Below are 17,928 nucleotides of genomic sequence, written 5' to 3'. Positions count from 1 at the left end.
AGCTTGTCGTGGAGAGGTGGGTTTTCCCAGGCAGGATTTCAAGAAAGAGAGGATGGTGGCACCACACGGGTGGTCCAGGGAGGCGTTTCCAGGCCTGAAAAGAAAGGAAAAGCCTCCATAGAGCTAGAATTGGGTGCACAAACAATAAGAAGTTCATCGATGCCGCATGCAACACATCACACGTGCAAAACCACTGCTGTGGATGCACCCTAGGGTTGCCAGGTCCCTCTTCGCCACAGGCGGGAGTTTTTTTGGGTGGAGCCTGAGGGTTTGGAGAGGGGAGGGTCTTCAGTGCCGTAGAGTCCAATTGCCAAAGCAGCCATTTTCTCCCAAGTGAACTGATCCCTATCAGCTGGAGATCAGTTGTAATCGCAGGAGATCTCCAGCTAGTACCTGGAGGTTGGCAACCCTAATGCACCCCACAGCCCCACTGCAGCTTCTAAAGCCATCAAAGATGATAAAAAAGGGAGTTTTTAATAAGCCGCATGTTTGGCAGCCCTTTTCTTCTTAAGCAACTGGCCAATTAAAACTTTATGACACCCCTCCCCCTCCCCTTGGCTCTGGTGTGCACAGTCTGTTTATGCCAGTTATTTTGTTTGAATCTCTCTCTCTTTCCTTTTTTTTTTTTTTTTGGTCCTTTTTTAGTCTCCCTCTGTTTCCCCCCCCCCTTTGAAGTACATTAGTTTCTATGGCAACAATGTCGTCATGGGTACCTTCTAGGTGGGTTTAGAGACAGCCACAAGTGCAGAAGAAAATCAGTTTATTATATAATGGAGCTGAAACAGATGCCACAGCTTGGGAAATCTTGGTGAGGTGGAAGAGAGGTACAGGGGCTCAGTGTGACGGCTACTTGTGAGAGAGGGAGATGTATATGCTCCTATGTACGTATCTCTCCAAAGTGTGGTGTGATTTAAAGATGAGATTATTCATCAGAATTAAGCGTTTATCACCTGCTGAAACTCTGTCGTATTTTACCCCCTTAATTATTTAGTCTGTGGTTCTCAAGTGTGTGAAGCGTCACCTTAAGGAGGTACAAGCTGTTGCCAGGAAAAGTGGCGATTCCTCCCTGATCCCTTGTTAGATGTTCTGTGGCAAGGCCAGGAAGCAGAAACTTTTATTCGATTTATTTTTATTTGATTTATACCCTGTAGTGGTTAAGAGTGGTGGTTCGGAGCGGTGGAGTCTGATCTGGAGAACCGGGTTTGGTTCCCCACTCCTCCACATGAGCGGCGGAAGCTACTCTGGTGAACTAGATTTGTTTCCCTACACCTACACACGAAGCCAGCTGGGTCACCTTGAGCTAGTCACACTTTCTCAGCCCCACCTACCTCACAGGGTGTCTGTTGTGGGGAGGGGAAGGGAAGGTGATTGTAAGCTGGTTTGAGTCTCCCTTAAGTGGTAGAGAAAGTTGGCATATAAAAACCAACTACTACTCCTCTCCTCCTCCTCCTCCTCCTCCCTGGCAAGGCTGGGCTCAGGGCAGCTTACAACATAAAGATAATAAATAAATATATATAATATAAGTTTAAAACATACAGTTAAAACAGTATCGTAATCTAATACAATATGGTACAAGATAGCGCCCTAAACTACATTTTGTTCAATTCCCAGCAACAAACTGATAGACCAACCCAGAGGTCCTACCAACATCATGGAGACCTCTGGAGCAATCTCTCTTTCTTGGAAGCAGAAGGGCCAAACTCCTCTAGTTGATGACAGGCATTGGCAGATGCCTGTGAGAGATCCCCCTCTCTGAGTTTGCTTCTCCAAATCAGTTGCTCAGACGTTGATACAGAAACAATAGATTTATTGAAGCCTTCAGGAGATGAGACAGGCACAGGTAGAAAGTTGCAAGTGAGGGGCTATACGGGTTTACAGAATATATTGACTCCAGGGCACTGGGGCACTGGGGTTCACACTTATTGTTATGGGAAGTTACAAGCTTGGCATAATACAAAACATCAGACGGATCCCAGGAAGTCTGGTGCGGCTATCACACTTCCAAGGCCGCACCGGCCTGAGGGAGTACTGGCAGGAAAACAGCGGGGGGGAAGATACATGGGCCATCAGGCCTGGCGCCTGAGACCAGAAGGTGTGAACTGCTTTTACGAGTTCACTGATAATACCGCAGGTGATGGAAAGCAGAGACACAAAGACAGAGACCCTCACATTCTGCCCCCCTTAAGGCCCCCCTCCGGGAGGATGAGGCTTATCGGGATAAGCAAGGTGGAATTCTCGGACCAAGCGAGGAGCTGCCATGTGGGGTGCGGCCACCCATTCGTCATGAGCGGAGCCAAGGTTTTTCCAGCGAACAAAGTAAAACAGTTTCCCTTTCTTCCATTTGGAATCTAAAACCTTGGATATTTCCAAATGGGTGTCCCCTCCTACTACGGTAGGAATCTCATGAGCGGGAGGGGGGTGGAACTGGGGAGCTGCTACATAAGGTTTGAGGAGGCTTATATGGAAGACTGGATGAACCCCCTTGAGTGTCTTAGGGAGACTCAGTTCCACGGTAACCTCGTTGATTACTCTGGTAATGGGGAAAGGTCCTACATAACGGTCGCTCAGTTTTTTGCAGGGGCGAAGAGAGCGGAGGTTTTTGGTGGACAGATAGACTTGCTCCCCCACCTTGAGTTCCCATCCCGGAGACCGGTGTTTGTCCGCTTGTTCCTTGTACTTGCTTTTTGCCCTTTCCAGATTTTTGAGCAACCATGGCCAGGTGGATTTAACCACCTGAATCCACTCCTGAAGATCAGGGGTAGACTGGAGCTCTGGCGAGACGGGGGCAGAACCGAAAAGGCCAAAATCCGTCCCGTATATAACTTGGAAGGGACTAAAGCCGGTAGAGGAATGAGGCGCATTGTTGTACGCATATTCGGCAAATGGCAGCAGGTCAACCCAGTCATCCTGGTGGAAATTTACATAGCAGCGCAAATAACATTCTACTACCGCATTTACTCGTTCTGTTTGACCATCCGTTTGGGGGTGATAGGCGGAAGAAAGGCCCTGTTCCTCCACTCCCATTAACTTTAGGAAAGCCCGCCAGAATTTGGCAACAAACTGGACCCCCCGGTCGGAGAGGACCTTCCTCGGGATCGAGTGTAGCCTGAGGACGTGCGTGATGAACAGTTTAGCTAAGCCCTGGGCTGAAGGAAGACCTGCACATGGAACGAAATGAACCTGTTTGGAAAAGAGGTCTGTGATAACCCAGAGAACCGTTTTCCCCCGACTTGGAGGTAGGTCGGTGATAAAATCCATGGCGATGACTTCCCAGGGACGGGAGGGGTTCTCAAGCGGTTTGAGAAGCCCCGGGGGTTTTCCCATCCGTTTCTTGGCTGTGGCGCAGGTGGGGCAGCTGCGCACATACAACTCCACATCAGATCTCATACCGGACCAACGCGGGGACCTCTAACGGGGGACCCCCTTTGGGTAGGGACAGATGAACACGCACAAATACATTGTCCTCTTGGGCGCTTACCATCGGTGGAGCTCCTTGCACAACGATAGGGACGGTCTGCTGCGGAGCCCCCTCTACAGCAGACCGACGGCGTTTTTTGCCGGCTGTTCCCACTCTTCCTCCTCGCTGGAAGAGGGGGACGGGGTGGTGGCCTCCGGGGAGCCGTCCGAATCAAAGACGGTATTTGTAATCCGGGACCCCGATGGGACCGTAGAGTCGGATGCCCCATCCTGGGGGCGCGCGTGGAGAGCGGAGGGTGCGCCGGAGCGCCGGCTCAGTGGTCCGCTTCTACGGCGAGGCTGGCTGTCGGCGGCCGGTTTCGTCGGCTCGGCCTGGGTTTGGCGGGGGGGGGTCGGACGGCCTGAGCGAGAGGGGCATTGCGATGCAAAGTGACCCTTTCCCCCGCAGATCAGGCAGACGCCGGCCTCGAACCGCTTGCGGCGTTCCGCGGCCGAGAGACCCCCGCCACCCCCTTGCCGGAGTTCCCGGCCACGGTCACCTCGGGGCCTGGGGTCTCGCCCAAGCCGTTGCTTGGACAAGTTCAGGAGTTGCTTGCGATTCTCGATGTCAGCAGCATGGCGAACCCAACCTTCCACATCCGGGGGGTTCCCTTGCATGAAGGCCCAATGTTGGAGGTCTGGGTTGAGACCCTCCCTGAAACATTGTACCAAGGTAGCTTCACTCCAGTCCAGAATTCGGCTAGCCAGTGACTGGAACTCACTTGCATACTGCGCCACCGACTTAGTCCCTTGGCGCAGTTGCATCAGGGAGGCTTTAGCCCGCTCACCCAGAGTCGGGTCCTCAAAACGGTTTCGGAGTGCTACCATGAACTCGTCCAGGGTTCGCAGTACCGGCGAGCGGAGTTCATACTGCAACACCATCCAGGCAGCCGCCTCCCCCTGCAGTAAGGAAGCCACGTACTGCACCCGGGACTCCTCAGAAACAAAGGTTCGGCCTTGTTCCCGCATAAAAATGTCCACTTGGACCATAAAAAAGGTCAATTGGTCTCCCGACCCGTCATACGTGACTTTCAGGTCCCGACGGGCCGGGGGGGCAGGGGTTGCGGGCGGAACTGCCGGCGCCCCGTCTGGGGGAGCACCGGCTGGAGGTTGCAACTTCAGCGCATCTAGGGCCGTGGCCATCTCACCCATTACGCGTTGCATGGTCTCCATCTGCTCCTGCATAGCCCGGCGGTCTTCCTGCCACTGCTTTCGTTCTTCCTCCATGAGGGCCTCTTTGCGGGCCGGGTCCCCTTCGAGTCCCGTGCTGGGGAAGGCCAACCGGCGATCCTTCGCCGCAGTCCGCGAGAGCGACCAGCCCTTGGGAGAGTCCAGCCAATAAGTAAGCCCCCGGGGACGTTCGTCCCGATCTTGGTCGGGGACGCGACCCTTCGGTTTCTTTGGCTTGGCTCCCTCCTCCTTCGGGTCCGGCTTCTCCGGCTCGTCCGGAGCCTTGGGGGCATCAGGGATAGGGGTGGTATCCTCGTCGGCTGACATTCTGTCCAAAGCGGTACAGCTGCAGTCCGAGAGGCAAAGACTTGCAACTTAATGTGAGAGATCCCCCTCTCTGAGTTTGCTTCTCCAAATCAGTTGCTCAGACGTTGATACAGAAACAATAGATTTATTGAAGCCTTCAGGAGATGAGACAGGCACAGGTAGAAAGTTGCAAGTGAGGGGCTATACGGGTTTACAGAATATATTGACTCCAGGGCACTGGGGCACTGGGGTTCACACTTATTGTTATGGGAAGTTACAAGCTTGGCATAATACAAAACATCAGACGGATCCCAGGAAGTCTGGTGCGGCTATCACACTTCCAAGGCCGCACCGGCCTGAGGGAGTACTGGCAGGAAAACAGCGGGGGGGAAGATACATGGGCCATCAGGCCTGGCGCCTGAGACCAGAAGGTGTGAACTGCTTTTACGAGTTCACTGATAATACCGCAGGTGATGGAAAGCAGAGACACAAAGACAGAGACCCTCACAATGCCCTACCATGCTGATACCTGGCACCAGCCTTGCTCACTTCTCCACTGTATTCCTTACCTTCTGCATCTGTGCCCCACCTGGGCAGGGAAAGGGAGGGATAAAAATCTAATAAAATAATAAGAATAATTAATTGGTAGCTCTGGGGAATCTGTGGGGCAAAGCATTATATTTTGCTGACCCCAGGACCTTCCTTGTGAAAATATAAAAAACATGCATAGAATCTTGATAACTAGGCTCCATCCTTTATTCTTGCACATAATGAATGGCAAGGTTAAGTAGAATGGCTGCTTTTCTTTTGTCTAATGGCGTATCTGCATAGTTGCTTCCTATATTCCCAGTTAAATGTTTTTGTACTTCCTGAAGTACAAGAAGCATGAGGCAGCATTTGGCCTGCTGAACATAATGTAGGGGATCTATTATGGTCTTGATCAAGGCCAATGAGGCAGGATAAGATTATGGATGCAGGCAGCAGATAGCAGGGGACAGATTCCCCTGCCTCACTTCATTCCCTGCCCTGCTGGCCCTACAGGAGCTGAAGCAGTTAATGATCATCCCGTTGAGGCGTCCTTAAAGGCAGCACAGGAAGCTGTGCATGCCTAGAGGGGATACTCAAATTCTCGAGAGAGGCAAGAGTTTGTGAAGCTCCATTGGCTCGCTGCATGTACTTAGTTATTATTTTATCAAAATGTTTATACCTTTCCTTTTCTTGTGGTTCAAGGCTGCTTAAAAATCACAGTTAAAAACATCACAATTTAAAATACACAAAACAAGATCCCAAATAACCCCCCATCTACCCAAAAGATGCCCGCAATCCATATATCCTGTTAAAAGCCCTGGCAGATAAAATGTCTTTAAAGACTCCTGAGGAACCAGGACAGAATGAGTGATCTTTGTACTAGCTCCTGATCTTTGGTGTTGTGGTGGGTGGGTGTGACTTGTTCTACAGTTATAGGTATTAAATAGGTGCTGTAGGTTTTTAGCATGTATATTTAGGAAGGATTCCATTACTTGAAATCGTCATGTAAGAGACTGATGGTAGGAGAATAACTTATATGTGATCGGCTGAATATGTAATTGCACCCAGTTAGGGAGACTTTTTAAAAAGGAGAAGCAGGAGTTAATGGTTGAGAAATGACAGTTGGGGGATGACAGCTGAGAAATGACAGTTGGGGAATGACAGATGGGAAGTGGACTGGCTAAGGCTGAAGAAAAGGAAGTGATGAAGTTTCAGGAGTTAGAGGTTTTTACTGTTACAAGACTTTATAGAAGAGCAAAAGTTTACAGTTAACTGTTTAGAAGCTGTTAGGATATTGAGATTTCTTACCATTAATTTAGATCAGCGGTTCCCAAACCTTTCGGGCCACCGCCCCCTTGGTTCCACAAACTCGACCCCAGCCCCCCCTACCTTATCCAACAACACAGTTGAAAGGGCCCACCTCTAGTGCCCCTCTGCTGCCCCCTTGCCTCTTAGTGCCTCCCTAGGTAATCCCACCGCCCCCCAGGGGGTGGTACTGCCCACTTTGGGAACCACTGATTTAGATAGTTGAATTGCTGGGATAGGAAGGTTTGTTAGTTTCTGAATCAATCCACTGTATTCATATTGCAGACAAAGATTACAATAGTGACATAAGTTTGAATATTCTTTTTGTAATTTTTTAAAAAAGAAAGTTGAGTTTATAACATCCTGTTAATTTTTCAGGCCTGTTAGGTGGTGGTGGAAAGGGTTGACATCCAAGGGAGATGGTTAAAGGAATCCTTCTTTGCTGAGCTGCCACAGGTCTCGATCCGTCCTTCTGCTGTATATGTGGACAGGAGATCAGGGTAGACCAGCAGTCTGAGGCAATTTTATTTATTTATTTAAAATTTATTAGCCTCCTCTCTTCCTTATAGAGCTCAAGGCAGCGTGCAAGATGGATAAAACACATAAAATACATTAAAAACATAAAAAACAAAATTTAAAATCACAACTCAGGATTTCTAATAAACTTTTTTGCCATCTGGGCTCAAGTGACATCAGGGGACATGCTGCAGGAAAGGAAAGTAAGATCTGTCTGTGTGCATGTTTGGGGGGGGGTGCTTTAGAAGCCCTGTTCTGTATGGCCCTTTTGGTCTTCCATCAGGCTTGCCACTTACTTTATATCAGCAGTTGGAGGACCAGGGCTGCCTGTTGCTATAACTTCTAGTTTGACGCCCAGCTGTTCTGAATCTGCTGCATTTTTAGGAACTGGGGAAAGAAGAGTGAAATAAGACAAATGAGGTAGGATATGAGCAAGTAGGATTTGGGTGCTTTCTCTGACTGAGCATAAAATGGAAGTTGGGTACCCAAGGTTAAAGGTAAAGGTCCCCTGTACAAGCACCGGGTCATTCCTGACCCATGGGGTGACGTCACATCCCGACGTTTCCAAGGCAGACTTTGTTTGTAGGGTGGTTTGCCATTGCCTTCCCCAGTCATCTTCCCTTTACCCCCAACAAGCTGGGTACTCATTTTACCGACCTCGGAAGGCTGAGTCAACCTTGAGCCGGCTACCTGAAACCCACTTCCGTCGGGATCGAACTCAGGTCGTGAGCAGAGCTTTTGGCTGCAGTACTGCAGCTTAACCCTCTGCGCCATGGGGCTCCTACCCAAGGTTTTTTTAAAAATAATTTTAATTTTGATATAGTGCTTCTAATAAATTATATTTTTTCATTATTTATATATATATATTCATCCCACCCAACCCAAGGTTGGGTGGGATGAAAAAAATATAAATAATGAAAATATATAATTTATTAGAAGCGCTATATCAAAATTAAAATTATTTAAAAAACGTTAAAATAGCACAATGGCATTTCCTAAGGTTGATGTCTGTCACCACATGCCAAACGCATTTCGGCCTATATGGCCTTCTTCAGTGGTCTATTTGAATCACATGTAAAACATGTACACACATTTCAAATATATTTACATATACAGGCAATATAAAACAGACCAGGCATGTAATAGGTTGTATATATTACCAATTACACCAACATCTGGTATGGTTGTCTTAGGTTTTTATGCTGTGCTATATATGTCTCCCACATAAGCTGAGTACAAGTATCAACCTAGTCAAACAGAAACTCGGCAGAGACTGAGGAAATTGGATTCGTTTGGATAAGATGTTGAATTAAGCCTGATTCATCTCAGCACTCTAGATCTCAGTTTTGTCCCTAATGTAAATGATACTGCAGCACTTGTTTCCAAAATGTTCTTTGTCTTCTTGTTTGGTATGTATTAGGTTCAGCTGAGTGTTTTCTCCCCTGTGTAGCCTCAGGGCATATCTGTATTACAAACATATATCAGCTTTATACCATTTTAACTATCATTGCTTCTCTTCCTGGAAATTGTACTTTGGTGAGGGAGCTGAGCGTTCTCAGGCAGAGATTCCCAGACCTTCTCATAGAAATACACTTCCCAGGTTTCCCTGAGGAGAAGAGGGTAACCATTAAACAAATTGAAGTCTGTGGAGCAGATATGCCTTCTGATGTCAGTGTTCAGTGGGTGTTCATTGCAACCATGGTGATTTGGTAGCATTCCATACGCTCTTGTTCTTTGTGGATGCATATGGTGTAGTGCTTGTTGGTGGATCTGGTCCTAGGAAGTGAGGCATCATCCAACATGAATTTTAGCGCAGACCATGAGAGCTAGTCATGTTTCTGGCACAACAGACATCCTGTTTATAAGAACCATCCCCTGTGATTGTGTTTCTTGCTAGACATTTTCTCCTCATCCGTGAAGAGCTTTGTGGAGATGTGATCATTCATTTGCAAATAGGTTTTTCCTTGTTCTTTAATTAGCCTTGTTCTAGTGAGCAATGTCACAATCTCTCAAAGTCTAGGAAAGCAAAGAAAAGCTGTTTCTCAGTGTTTTTATGTGAGGAAACTCATCTCACATATTTTCTCATGCCAGTTCCACTGTACAACCAATGTAAATCTTCAGTCTTGGACAACATTAAGATGCTTCAGTCTGAAGAGATATGTGTATTTTGAGAAGGAAAAGGATGACATTCATTATTTCTGCCCCTGCCTCCTTGAAAGGAATTGGAGTACTTAATATCTGAGCTTCACTTCAAAGGGTCTGGTATTTCCCTACCAGCTCTGACTTGATGAAGTGTGTGTAAGGTGGTTTGTATGCAATGTCAAACCATGGTTTGATACTTCACAAACAAGCCTTCTGTTCATACATTCCCATCTCCCCATGCCCATGCTGCAATTCAATTAGTGACTTCATCTTTGCCATAGCTTCCTGTTATGGCCAAACCATCAAGCTATGCTTGACCTCTATAATAGAATTGCAATCCACAGTTGAAAGCTGGTTTGCAGCCCTGGTTTGGAGTGTAAGCATATATCACCCTTTGACAGTTCATATAAAAGGCAACTACAGGAAAGAAGCAGCAGCTGGTTATATCGTAGCATACTAGGGGAAGAGGGGTGCATGCAAGCACATGACTCATTCATGTTGCACCAAATTATAGTTTGGCTTTCCGTCTGAGCTTGGCCCCAGTTTACTAAGTCTGTTGCATAGTCTAAGTCACCCTCTATTGGTCTGTTTTCTGGAACTTCCCATTTCTGTTAATCAGGGCTGATATTTTAGTAGCACAGATGGTGTACTACACCTAGTCCCTAGTTTTGGAAGGGCTGCAAAAGATATATGATTATTAAAACAGTCAGGGTTAATCAGTGCTAGTATTTTTGCAAAACGTATGTGCAGTCTTAGGAAAAGAGACACAGGAAACATTTGATGATGTAGAGACAGCTTCACCCCTGGATCATACACGATTAGATCTATGCTATGAGAGGGACCATTATTTATTCCCTAAAGGGAAAGCATTTCTTCTTCGTAGCCATATATTTCAGTTTATCAAGTAGGGTCCCTCAACCTTTTTCAAGAGGTTGATCAAGCAGCATTCTGGTTTTCTTCTTTTTAGTCAGGATTCTTCTTTCTCTATGAAAGGAGGAAGAAAAATGAACGATGGTCTAAAAGCATAACTTGAACCCTGGTCTTTCCTCCACAGTATTTTGCCATGAGCTACAGGACTAAAGATATTCTTGCTTTAAAAATGTGCTGTCTGAGAAGGAATGGTTAACAGAGGCGAAAGTAATATGGCACAGTCAGATACGCAACAAGACTTTGCTTTCTCATCAGCAGTCCTCAAGCCATCTTCTCTGACAGAACAGAGCAGTTCCAAAACCATTCGCAGATTTCTGCACCTGCTTTTGCTGCTGTTCTTTTCAAGTTTGATTTGCTCTGAGAGAAATGTTACAAGCCTGAGGAGCGCACAATCCAAGGGCTGAGAACTGTGCCAGAGCCTCTCAGCTAGGCATTCATCTAGTTAAGTCATCTTTGACCTTCATGTGCACACCATCAGGAATTTCTCCCCTTAAAGCAAACTCTAGGCCCTGTTCAGTTGAAATGGGCTGTAATTTTTTAAGTAGTTTTTACAAGTTGGGCCACATGAGAAGTGGGGTTAGGTAGGGAAATAATTAACCCGTCCCAGCATAGTAGTGTAAGACCGCTGAGCTCCTTCCCTCGATGGGTAGTTTGCAGCTCACCTAATTCAGAACCACAGCGATTTAGCACAATAGGGCAAATGCCCTATTATTCTGACTGCCGAGTCTGGGGCTATATGTTCAAGAAGCTGTTCATCTAACTCTGAACTGGAGGGATACAGTGTGCGGGATATTTTAACTTTTTTCTTCCCCAAGTTATATGCGCACCTCATAGCATGCATACCCTGCCTTTAGCGTTCTCTAGGATACTGTGCAAGCAGCTGGAGAAGTCCAGTACTCTCTTCTCACCCTTCCCACCCCAGCTTATCTGTGGAGTCCCTTGAGAAACTCCTACTTTGTCTGTGGGTGATAGATTATCTAATTTCACTGCCCACGACTGGGGAAGGCAATGGCAAACCACCCCGTAAACAAAGTCTGCTTAGTAAACGTTGGGATGTGAAATCACCCCATGCGTCAGTAATGACCCGGTGCTTGAACAGGGGACTACCTTTAACTTTTTACTGATAGGTAAGAGGCCATCTGCTTTGCTATTAGGAGAAAAGACTGCCTCTGTTCACTGTTAGGAATGTTAATACTTCTAGATATTTGATTTGTATGGGAAACCTCCCCCTGTATTTAGCGGCGAGAATCTTGTTGTGTATGATGCTTTTTTTTTTCTTTTTTTTTTTTAGCAGAAGTGTAGTAATAAGTATTCTTGTCCCACTTCAGTACATTGCTTTAAGTACTATGGGAGACCTGTGGATTTTCTTAATTGTGGAAGTTCAAAACTATTCAGATCAGCATATGGCCTATATACCACTAAAAAAAAAACCTGATGCAAATTAAATGGCACTATAGTGTTAAAATATGCATGCATCAATGCCATAAAATATTTTAATTCCTTTTCATCACAGGTTGTCACATACTTCTTTAGTGTTTTTTTTTTTTTTTAAAACCTCAGCTGTTTTCTGAAACAAGAGTATAAGGGAAGATTTGAGGCTCCACTTCTCAGTTCAAGTTTAATTGCAGCCTCCTCATCTTTTTGTTGTTTTATTTGTAGTATAAGGTAGCATTAGCTAATTTGAAACGTTAATGGGGGTGAGGACCACTGTCTTGACTTAAACAATGAAGAGTCAGACTTACATGCGTGGAAGGTAGAGCTTCCAGTAACTATAAACCATAATACTGCAAGTGGACCCTCCATGTTAAGGCAGTATACCAGATCCTTGGTGCAACCAGCATGTCTTGCTTCCCATGGCTATTATTGGGCTAGATGGGTATTTAGTGTGACCCAGCAAGACAGTCCTTGATTCTTAATTAATGTAGGGCAATGTGGTGGGATGAAGCTGGGTGGCAATATATCTGGGAAAGGTGTTGTTGGAAAGGAAGAGGATGCCTTCAAAGTGGCCTAAAAACTGCTCCACATGACTTGCAAACATACTGCCAGTATTTTAAAAATAGGTCTCGATTAATATGTTGCTGACTGTCTTCTGTATGTAGACTCTGCACCCATGATGTGCTATTTTCTGCAGAGTTGGCTGATGAAGGAGCTGCAGTTTGCAGAGTTGCAGTTCAGGTGTTGGGAAGTACCTTGCCTAATGTATCCTTTATGTTCCCTTGCAGTTCGCCTCCATGATAGCATATCTGAGGAAGGCTTCCACTACCTCGTCTTTGATCTGTAAGTAGGAAATTTTTTTTTGATCGCGTCAGCAGATGCGCCCGTTTTTTTGCATGTGATGCTGTTGCCCCATAGTTCAGTCAGACTGTTCCTGAAATTCCCTTGGAATTTCCTAATTGTTAAATACTTTTTCGTGTTATTTCTCTACAAGCGCACCATAGCTGCTGTGTCCTGGTGTGCTCCGGATAACTTCCTTGCTCTTTTGAGCAAATGTACGCTGCTGGGAAGTCAAGCAGGCTGAGCTGTGGCGTTCCTCGTTGATGTGGGTGGAAGAAGGCTACAGCTGCAGCGATGGCTTTGACATAAAGGGGCGGGAGGGGAGGAGGAGAAAGGAGGATATTGGGATGTTGGTGGCTCAATGCCCCTGATACTGTGCCCAGTGCAACTAAACAGCTGTTTGGCCAGGGACCTGCACACTAAGAAGGCTTAAAGCCTCCATCAGCTTGAGGGCTCCAGACAGTGCTTCTGTTTGCCCCTCTCTTTCCCCTTTGCCTTTGTTGGTATGGCCATAGGCCATGTCCTATGCTGACTCTCCTTGCAAATTGTCTGGGGGCTTTCGGGAGACATTGTGTGCTTTGCTTGGCTGCCTCTCACTTTGTTCCAGATTTAGAAGCTGGTGATCTCATATCTCCTCCTCTCTGACAGCTCCAGTTAACAGTGAGCTATATTTAGCTCTCCTGTGAGTCAGTGCAGCTCCTGCTTTTTCTGGAGTCGCACAGACCTTGGCATGTCCCTGGCCTCGCAGCAGTAGGATAAAAAACAAAAGGCAGGGGGTTTGCCCTGAGGCCACATGGCAAAAGACACCTGAGGCTGAGCTGTGGGTCATGCCCATTGCTGTGTTGTTATGTGGCTTCAACCTGCTTTTTTTGTGTGCAGTTAAGCCCCTTGATCCCTTGAAAATCTGGCAATTCCTGGTACCTGTAGAATGAAGCTGGGTGTTTAGAAGGTTAGGGAGCACTGCAGTTGCCCTGCTCAGAATGAAGAAGGCAGGTCAATCTTTCATCAAAGACACAATGGTGATAGCAATAACTGAGGGAGGGGGTATAACTAAATCCTTTACACCTTCCTGCTCTAGCCTGTGCTAATATCTGCTCTGTTCTGCTGGACAATTTATGTGTTTTATTATTGAACACGGTCAGTGAGGCTTTTATGTCATGGGGCTATCGTAGATATTTTTTGTTATATGTAAAAGTCAGTAAATGTAGGGCAAGATGCCTTGTAGAGTAATGGTGCTGGTAGCTATTTTTTTTTCTGGGGTGAATTTAGCCAGTGTAGGACATACCCATACATCAGTTTCTTTTCCTCACTTTTTTGTCATTTGTATAAGAAATGGAAATGCAGGAAGCTGGTAGAAAAAGTACTTAGGAGTTACTACAGTGCTGTAAAAAATGCCTGTTTCATTCTGGCCTGTATATACTTTGACACTGGGGTGGTGGTGGGGAGATAAATGCACACTGAAAACATATATGCCCTCTTTCTAAAATTACTGCCTGGACAAGAATGTCAAAATCTGCCCAGCTTCCACCTGGCCCTATTTTTATTGATGTATTCTGTGTTGTAAAATCAGTCTCAACACAGTGACTGCGTTCATGTTGTCGTTTTCTTTTTTAAAGCTGTCCTACATCTTGTTTCCATGTGGAAGAATATGTACTTTAAGAGCCAAGTTGCCAGAGCTTCCCAGACTTCTTGCTTAGAATGAAGGGTACTTTTCAGCTAATGGTTTAGCTTTGTTTACTGGCCATCCCTCATGTTAAGAGCCCTCCTGTATATGGAATGCATTAGAGCTGATATCCATCATTAGGCTTCTCAAGCTTGTTCATCTAAAGCCACCTGAAAAATCTGAGATGTGCAGATGTTCTGCACATCTGGATATTAAATAGTGTGGCCTTCTGTCTCATCTGTGCACTTCCCAAATTACCCATTTAAGTCACAGGTGTAATCCCACTAGCCATCCCTGTGACAAAAATCTCAATGTGGGAAGGATGTGTGCATATGTCTACCTATGAAAAGCACACATGTATGTGAAGTTCTTCCCAGATCCTCTTTTGACAGGCACATTTAACAGACCTTCCCTCAACACAATTGCAATCTCGAGAGTGACTTGTCAGAACTTTTATCATTACTTGATATCAGAATGTGGGGGGGGGGCACATTCCTGAGCTTTGTACCGTTAGAATTTCGCAGTGTCAAATTTCAAGTAACTATAGAAAAAAATCTAGGAGAAAGTGAGAGGAGGAAGAGAATTTGAATTACCTTGGGAGTTCTTATTTGCAGACAAATTGCTGCTGATATTTTCAGTGCAGGGAAGAAGGGAAGTGGCTGTCAGAAGAAGCAGCCATAACAAAAAATTTCTCTGCAAATGCATGAAGTTGTCTCTTTGCTGTCACACAGGAGGCCATGCATGCTCCTTATAGTCAGGCGATTGCCAGCGCAGAGGGAAGAAGTGGGTTGGGTTGCAGCTGTAGCCCTGTGTAGGTGGGAGAGAGAACAAGATTTAGAAGTGCAGTGACAGCGTGAAAAGAGACAGTGCTCAGCTTGGGAAGCGAGGCAAAGCAAATTGTTGAGTGCTTTGGACCCAAGCGCCCTTTGTGCTAAGTTGTCCAGTTGGCAGCATCCACAAGGCAACAAGGTGACAACAAGGGAGTATCTTTCCTAGTGCTTAATTTCTACAACAAGAGGAGCCAAGGTTTGAACTTGTTCAAAAGCCTTTTCTCCTATTCCAAAAGTGGTTACTTAGTGGTGAGGGAAATTTCTGCTCATGCTCATCTTGACCTGTTCCAGAGCTGGATCATGGCAGGTCCAGCTACGTCTTGGTGAGCCCTGGCTCCAGTGAAAAACATGCCTCTGTATGTCTGAGCTTTCCCTTCCCAGGTTGGGTTGGGTACGCCTTTCCTTCCTTTTGTTTGGTCCTGCGCCACTCCGTGTGCTGCCACTCTTCAATCAAGGATCCTCCATAAGTATTTGAAGTTAGTGAGACAGGAATTAATAAAACAAACAAAACAATGAATATTCAAAATATTTTCATTCAAACAAAACAATATACTGTCTCTGCTGGTCTTTTACCGAGAGTCAGCCACCCCGCTCCTTTCAAATATGGAGCTTCCGAGGACTCCCTGCATGGAAGCCAGTGTGGTGGTTAAGAGCAGTGGTTTGGAGTGGTGGACTTTGATCTGGAGAACCATGTTTGATTCCCCACTCCTCCACATGAGCAGTGGACACTAATCTGGTGAACTGGGTTGGTTTCCCCACATAAGGCCACCTGGGTGACCTTGGGCTAGTCACAGCTCTCTCAGCCCCACTTACTTCACAGGGTGTCTGTTGCGGGGAGGGGAAGGGAAGGTGATTATAAGCTGGGTTGATTCTTCCTTAAGTGGTAGAGAAAGTCGGCATATAAAAACCAATTCTTCATGCATGCTATCCTCCCATTTCACCTGATGGCTGAGGAGTGCTTTATATGTGGGTAAAGAAGAACAAGCCTCCCCACTTGGCTCAGCAGTCTATCTTCTGTCATGTGGAAGTGACATTTCAAGACTTTTATGGCATAATGAGAAAATACAAAATGAAAACACAATCTTTCCCCTCCTAAGCCTCAGTGACTTGCCTGTTCACTCGCTTCTCAGATTGCCTCTTTCCCTCTAAACCCTTCAAATACATCTTTTCTGGTAAGGCACATGAAGGAAAATGAGTAACTACAAGTGAAGGATTACAAATATTTGCAGATATGTTGTGTGTGTGTAGTACATCTGTGTCCATTCCCTTTTTACTCACCCATATACTCCACAACAAGTCACACGCAACCCATCATTCACATAACGCAATTGTGCCCATACAACTTTGTCAGCTATACAATCTAACAGCAGGCCAATGTTTTAGTAGTGGTGCCAATTCCATTCTCTGCTAAATTTCCCACCAACACTAGACTGTCCCAGCATAATCGTTGCATGTTGATTACGTTTTAAACTTCAGAGCAACTGGAATATTTATAAACATTTCAAGGCAGGTTCGTTTCAATCGCTGTGGAGATTTCAGAGACTGCAGCATATGCGTTACACTCTATAACAACAAACAAGAAATTGAGATAAATCTGTTGTTGGAGACCAGCTGGCAAAGTCATTATTCCCCCCCTACAAATCTACCTGTTTTGTGCTTTAATCTGATATCTCATTTGACTCCTTGCAGACATAAGTTAGAGCTCTAAAAGATTATTCACTGCTGCCTTGGAATTTGCCAGTAGATATCTCACTGAGAAGAAAAACATAGATTAGTACACATGTTGGTATTTGTAGCTACCTAACCAAACCATTCCCCAACCATATAGTTGATACCCCTCCCATCCTTGACAATACCCCCTCTGACTAAAATGATGCATCTTGTACTCAGGCGCTTATTGCCATTATTTATTTATTTGTTTGTTTGCTGTCAAGTCACATCTGACTTATGGCGAGGTTTTCAAGGCAAGAGACATTCAGAGGTGGTTTGTCATTGCGTGCCTCCGTGGCATGATCCTTGTATTCCTTGGTGGTCTCCCATCTAAATACTGACCAGGGCCAACCTTGCTTAGCTTCTGAGATCTTATGAGATTGGGCTAGTCTGGACTATCAAGAATCCGTGTGCATAGGCAAAGTTTCTTGCTTGAAGTTCTAGAGGATTACACTTGTCACTAACAGCACTAAGTTCATTTGGCAATATAGGTGCAATCCTTTAGAAACCCGTTGTCTGTCATAAAAATCCTTGTTATTTCATCACCCTTTCTTTCAGGATTTTCTTAGTGCCACTAATATTGCCAACTATCTCTGCTTATTACAGTTTTAAGCTATGTAAATGATAGAATATGAGAAGAGCAGTTCTATCAGGTACCGTATTTGCTACTAACAAGCATATTCTTAGAAGGTCACTTGCAGGAAGGTGGGGGTTATATCTCAGGCAGTTCAGGAAATGGCACTAGAAGAATGCCGCAGCAAATTCCTTTATACTTTGAGTGCTGCAGCAGTTCACTCTCATGGGGGTGTTCTGAGCAAAATTTCAAATGTAGGGCAAGCCTAGGTCTTTGTTAACAAAATTTCCAGAGGTAGCAATAAAAACAAACAAAGGAGTCTTGTGGTCCTTAAAAAACTAGCAGATGCATTGTGGTGTAAGTTTTTGTGGATTAGAGCCCACTTCATTGAATGTGTGGTCTGTGTTGTGTTTCAGGGTCACGGGTGGAGAGCTCTTTGAAGATATCGTCGCCAGGGAATACTACAGTGAAGCCGATGCCAGGTGAGTGGTAACTCCACCTCCACCTGTCCCACTCCAACCTTC

General features: G+C 45.7%; 1 protein-coding gene across 7 annotated transcripts in view; it reads left to right on the top strand.

Moving 5' to 3' along the window:
- The window catches only part of CAMK2B (calcium/calmodulin dependent protein kinase II beta), a 209,991-nt gene that overhangs the window by 100,205 nt on the left and 91,858 nt on the right, over positions 1-17,928 (top strand). For all 7 annotated transcript variants that reach the window (XM_056859956.1, XM_056859953.1, XM_056859955.1 and 4 more), the window contains exons 4-5: positions 12,576-12,630; positions 17,821-17,886. In XM_056859956.1, coding sequence (XP_056715934.1) covers positions 12,576-12,630; positions 17,821-17,886 — 121 coding nt within the window. The remainder of the gene's footprint in view (positions 1-12,575; positions 12,631-17,820; positions 17,887-17,928) is intronic.

The sequence above is a fragment of the Euleptes europaea genome, chromosome 14 (assembly GCF_029931775.1).
Source record: "Euleptes europaea isolate rEulEur1 chromosome 14, rEulEur1.hap1, whole genome shotgun sequence".
NCBI classification, from domain to species: domain Eukaryota; kingdom Metazoa; phylum Chordata; class Lepidosauria; order Squamata; family Sphaerodactylidae; genus Euleptes; species Euleptes europaea.
This window is presented reverse-complemented; position numbering and strand designations above follow the sequence as displayed.